The sequence below is a fragment of the Tenrec ecaudatus genome, chromosome 4 (genome assembly GCF_050624435.1).
Source record: "Tenrec ecaudatus isolate mTenEca1 chromosome 4, mTenEca1.hap1, whole genome shotgun sequence".
Taxonomy (NCBI): Eukaryota; Metazoa; Chordata; class Mammalia; order Afrosoricida; family Tenrecidae; genus Tenrec; species Tenrec ecaudatus.
This window is the reverse complement of record NC_134533.1, coordinates 18,433,842-18,440,033: the sequence shown is the minus strand read 5'-3', so window position 1 is coordinate 18,440,033 and position 6,192 is coordinate 18,433,842. Positions and strand designations below refer to the sequence as shown.

Below are 6,192 nucleotides of genomic sequence, written 5' to 3'. Positions count from 1 at the left end.
TCCTTGGGCCCAGTGGCATCATAAGCATCTCAGTGCTGGCCGGAGTCTCTCTGTGGCTTCTCTGGCTTCAGAAGTCTGGTTGCATCCATGTGGCTTGTCTTCTGCAATATCTCCTGGGGTGTGGCAGAGAGTTTCCCACCACCAAGGAGGAAGTACCAGATTTCCCAGAATTCTCAGAAGAACAAACCCACAAGTTAGACTCCACTCCTACACTTTTTTTTCTTTTAAAAAATCATTTTATTGGAGGCTCTCATACCTCATAACATTCCATACATCAATTGCATCAAGCATATTTGTATATATGTTGCCATCGTCATTTCCAAAACATTTTCTACTTGAGCCTTAGTATAAGCTTCTCTTTTTTCCCTTCATCCCCCGCTTTACCATCTTCATGAATCCTTGATCCATTATATGTTGTTATCATTATTTCATATCTTACACTGGTTTTTAATTAATAAATCTTTTTATTGGGGCTCATACAACTCTTATCATAATCCATATGTACATCAATTGAGCAAAGCACCCTTATACATTCGTTGTACTCATCATTCTCAAAATTCACCTTCCACTTGAGTTCCTGGAATTAGTTCAGTTTCCTTTTTTCTCCCCTCCTCCTCCCTCCCCACTCCCCCCTTTCCCACACTCTTACATTCTTAATCCTCAAATTGACAAACGATGATCTATCTACCACAGCACGTAATTGAGGGAGCTGGGTTTGCTACCCCACAGCGCTTGAGCTGAATGCCTGTGAGTTAAGAGCTACAGCAGAGTGGTGTGTCCCATTGTGCATTAACCAACCTGAAACAACTTTGTAACATGTCCTGATAAACAATTCAACCATGCGTGTTTCTCACTGGCATCACGGCTGGTTAACTTCTTTAATAAATGTTGAATTTATTTTGTCTGTGAGTTCTGTATAGTTATTGAAAAGGCTATTTGAATCCCGGAGAACATTTATGGAAACAACATATCACCTTCAGCAGTGTGTATATGTGAATGAGGGATAGTTCAAGAAATTATAGCTCATATTTTGATATTTTTGTTTTAATAAAGGTTTCTATGATTTTGTAGCAATTTTTAAACTTACTGTATATTCAGTGAATGTGTACATTCAGTGAAAGCATTTCCATCCCTAAAATAAAAAGTTTAACTTACCTAGTAAGTTAAAGTATTGGGGCAATATAACATAATTATTTGTGGCAGAATCATGTTAGGTAACAGCTTCAGCTACTGACCAGTGAAATTTTATGACAAAGTTGGTGGTGAGCAAATAAAGGTTGAGGGAGCTTGAAAAACTTCATTTAAAAAGTGTGCCTTTTGGGTCCATATTTCCATGAGCTTTTGAAGCCTCCTTTTAAGTTTGCAATCTGCTGCTTATTTCCCCACACATGACAAGGACTAGGGCAATGAAAATATTCTGACTACCTAGGATACACACAATCACTCAGGGGTTCAGAAAAGACATGTGTGATTCCCATGTGCTGTGTTCAAGGAGGAAATTGCCTCAAAAGATCAAGGAGGTCATATGAGAAGCATGAGAATGCTCTGTGTCTCCTTTCTGGTGGTGGTTACATGCTTGGTCAGTCAGAGGGGCAGTGACAGAGAGGGGTTCCCTTAACAAGATGGCCTGACATGGGTGCATGATGGGTACAACAGTGAGCTCAATCATAGGAACACTTGTGAGTGTGACTCCGGATCAGGCAGGGTTTGGGTTTGTTTTACGAAGAGTCCCAGGAAGTCAGTCCTGAATGGACAACGACTCACAACCACTTATGCGTGTACACGTTTGTTAAAATGCATGTAGTCAGAGTCAAAATGGATAGTATTTTATTTTGTTTAAACGACAATCTGACAAAGTAAAATTTCAAAGATCCTACAATGCGTTATTTTTTTTTACAGTAAATCAAGAGTAAGAATGAAAGAAGTTAAGTCATTTGCCTAAAGCATACATATCAAACTTAAGAAACAGATTCAAAGTCATCTGTACCATGTTGTCATTGTAGTATAATGTCTCCCCAGGAGGCTGTTGTTTGTCATTAGTTCTTTCTTTTTTTTTTTTTTTTGCTTCAGGCTAGAGAGTTCTGAGTATAGTCCCCAAATTGACAAGTTGTGTTTTACTCCTTTTCTTATAAATATTAAGAGGCGCACAACCCCAAAGTTTCATTTAAATATATATACAATAACAACAGATGATAACATGGATGGGACTTTAAGAAATGTAGTTCTCCCCACATCCCTGCCCGTATGAAGTCAGATCATGTAACCACCAAGGCATGGCTTTCACTGCATGGACATGCACATCAAAAATTAGCAAGGAACTTTGGTTTTCAATCAGAGCAGATTAGCACTGATAGTTAACAAACCTCCACACGGAACACACCTGTAACACTGGACTAAACACATGGGTAACGGTTTTCAGAAATTAACTTATGCATCACAGGACTAAGCTACCTTAGATAAGGAAACAAAGTGTACCACATTTAGTGGGGAGCAGCTGTTAGGGCATTTAGAGAAGTGATGGGATACAAGGTTTACTCAATACTGCGAGATACTATAAATGCAGGACGAGTGGGGAGACATTACTAATATCTTGAACATCTATTGAAGACACCATTAAATTCACACTCCCGCTCTTGGTGCACCCTAGCAACATCTAAAACCTCGCCTCCACAGAATCAAAAAGAGATACACGAACAAAATATCTACCTCCCAAATCCCCTACACACATTACAATAAGGCAACATAATTCCAGATATGCTACTTTTTATTACCTATAATTATCAAGAAATAATAACAATAGTAACAATAATTAAATTAAACAGACTATAGATCAAAAGCAAAAAGAATGTGGACAATAGAAATATAGGAAGGATGATCCCTATATAGAAATTAACCGAATAGAGGCTTCAAAACACTTATTATAAATTTGTTCAAGACATTAAGGAAGATAGTCCTTAAGGTTGAAGAGATGAATAGTCTCAAGAGACAAGTGCAGACTATAAGAAAGGAACCAATGAAAATTCTAGAGCACGAAAACACATGTATAGATTCAGAAATGAAGAGAAAAGAATGACAGCGTTAGGTGTTAACCCCCTTAACCAATGTTAGAACAAGGACAGCAGAAATCAATAAGAATATAAAAGATCTGCATAGTATTATTGAACTTTACTTACTTGACATTTACAGATCTCCAACAGCAGAATGAGCATTTCTTTCAAGAATACATAAAATGCAAACCAATGAACCATATACAGAGTCTTACAAAGTCTTTATAAATGTTAAAGATGAAAATCATGAAAAGTATGTTATCTGGTAACCAAAAAAAAAGAAACCCCTCAACTCACTGCCATTGAGTTGATTAAGACTCATAGCGACGCATAAGACAAGGCAAAACTGACCCTGAGGGTTACGGAGACTATTCGTCTTTGCAGGAATAGACAGTCTCATCTATATCCCAAGGAGCAGCTGTTGTGTTCGAACTGCAGATCTTGTGGTTAGTAGCCCAACATACAACCATTAGGCCACCAGGGCTTCTATCTCTGACAACAGAGACATTACATTACAAGTGAAAAACAATAAATATCTATAATATTAGCAGACATTTGGTGTTTAAATATACTTGTCTAAAGAAAGCATACATAAAGATAAAGTCACTAGGGGAATAAGGAAATCTTTCAAGGTGAATAATAAAAAAATGATCTGAGTAGTAGATTGCAACAGATGTAGAGGGGAATGTCTACTCTCAGGCACACAGAAGTAAAACCATGCCAGAGGGAATGTATTTTCCTTGCAGCTCGTGGATCCGGATCTACAGATTCCAGTCTAAGAAGAGGATGGGCATTCAGCCATTCTTCCCACTGCCATCTCCTCTAGTACACAAAGTGATATGGCATAAGAAATGATGAGCATGCCTCAGTTTCTGTTCTTACTCAGTAAATCAAGGGAGTAGCACATGATCATGTTTCCTAAAGATCTTTCCAAGATATGCACTGATGAACCTGAGAAAAGACTCAATCCAATCACTATGATGAGAGCATTGGTAATCGGTGTGCATGAGGTTCTCAGCACAGAGCACTTAAGACTAAGTGACAGCCAACATTGTTTCTCACGCTTGAATGTGCTTACAAATCACTTGGAGAATTGGCTAAAAGACAGTTTGGACACAGATCTGAGGTTCCGTATATGGTTTGATATATCAAACAAGTTCTCGGGTCACTATGATGATGGTGTTCTATGGACCTCACCTTAAGGAGTAAGAGCCGAGAGTTATAAATGCATCTCATTTCCCCCCCAGATATGTGTCTCACTTGAGAAAATGAAACCTATCCATTGAGAACACATAATTTCAAAATTAAAGGCATTTTAGTCAATATTTTAGAGTCATGGTTTATTGGCCAGTGGAGTCATTGCCATCTTAGTGACCATATTTCTTCTGAGGACATTCTTCAAGGCCTGCTTGACATCTTTGTTCCGAAGTCTATAGATCAGTGGATTAAGGACCGGACTGACAAAGGTGTAGAAGACAGCGATTACTTTTGATTCCTCAACAGTCTCGTCTGTTGGTGGCCTTACATACATGCAGAAGAGGCTCCCATAAAAGAGGGTGACGGCCATCATGTGGGAGCCGCAGGTGGAGAAGGCCTTGTGTCTGCCCGCTGCTGACTTGATCCGTAGGATGGCCGCGATAATGAAGACGTAGGACACCAGGATGATGGTGAGGGAGCAGGAGAGGTTGAAGCCAGCTGAGATCAGCATGGCATGTTCTTTGATGTAGGTGTCAGAGCAAGAAAGCTTTATGAGTGGTGGGTCAGCACAGTAGAAATGGTTAATGACATTGGACCTACAGAAGGTCAAGCGAAAGGTCAGGATGGCCTGGAACAGACCATCTGAGAAGCCATAGACATAAGGGAACGTGGCCAAACAGATGCAGACTTTGCTGGACATTTTCACAGAATAGCGCAGCGGGTTGCAGATGGCCATGTAGCGGTCATAGGCCATGGCTGCCAAAATGTAAAACTCCGTGAGGAGAAGAGCAATGAAAATGTAACACTGTGTGAAGCAGCCAGCAAAGGAAATGGTCTTCTTCTCTGATAAGAAATTAGTGAGCATCTGTGGGGTCGCATTTGTGGTGTAGCACAAGTCCACAAAGGCCAAGTTAGTGAGGAAGAAGTACATTGGGGTGTGAAGGCGAGAGTTCAGTCTGATTAATGTGATCATGCCCAGGTTGCCTATGAGGGTGACAAGATAAACCACCAGGAACAGCACAAAGAGGAGAGGCTGGAGTTCTGGGCGATCTGTGAGTCCCTGGAGAATGAATTCAGTGACCACACTGCCATTTTCAGTGGGCATTTCTTGAGAGTATGTGCCTGTTCCTAAAAAAAGAAAGAAAAGAAAAGAAAGCAGGCATAAAATGAGAAAACTTATTGAAGTCAATATTTATCTCTGGATCTCTTTGCATCTTCCAAATTTGCTTTTCTGAATAAGCACATATTCAACGTCATACCTCTACCAACCCATCATTTCATGGGTTTCCATTAAACCATGCATATCTTTATATACATATAGCTTTATCTATATCTGTACCTATTTCTTTACTTCCAGTCATAAAATCTAGTCAATGCACCTCATGGTCACTCACTGCCTGTCAGTCAGTCAAAGTTTGTGTATTGCTGCAATGCTCAATATATTTCAATGGAAAAACAATCTGGTGGTAGACTTCTGAAGATCCAGCAAAGTAACAGAGAAAAATAGGGAAAAGGAGCTCAGAATGTTGGGTTTTCAGATTCAAAATAATTAGGAAGATGAGGGGGGAAAGGAGCAGCAGAGGGCGAGGAAGAAGAAATGACAAGAAGCTTCAGTGACTGAGTACTTTACTGACTGGAAGACTCCTTAGCTGTATGCCACTTTCTAATCTGGGAAGTAAATAATGAAGGCGGTAGGGGGAGGAGCGCTAGAACTAATGGAGATTGCTCAACTCAAGTTAAAGGCGATTTCACCATGGGGGGAGGGGGTAGCTGTAAGATTGATGTGGTGGTGACTGTACAATGCCCCTTGATATGATTTAAAGATTGAACTGTTTAATTGTATGGTGTGTAATTTATGTGCCAATAAAACTGTTGGGGGGGGGAATAATCTAATGACCTCTAGGATCTGAAACATGCAGAGTCACAAGCTTAGTGATCTTAAAGACAC

At 39.8% G+C, this 6,192-nt stretch overlaps 1 protein-coding gene across 1 annotated transcript; it reads right to left on the bottom strand.

The window, feature by feature from the left end:
* Positions 1-4,380: 4,380 nt before the first annotated feature.
* Positions 4,381-5,349, bottom strand: LOC142445693 (olfactory receptor 5M11). The gene has a single exon (XM_075547631.1). The coding sequence runs from the start codon at positions 5,347-5,349 to the stop codon at positions 4,381-4,383; it is 969 nt and encodes a 322-aa protein (XP_075403746.1).
* Positions 5,350-6,192: the final 843 nt, after the last annotated feature.

What these genes read in the sequence shown, in the direction of transcription:
- LOC142445693 (XM_075547631.1), bottom strand. Translation starts at nt 5,349, where the DNA reads ATGCCCACTGAAAATGGCAGTGTGGTCACTGAATTCATTCTCCAGGGA.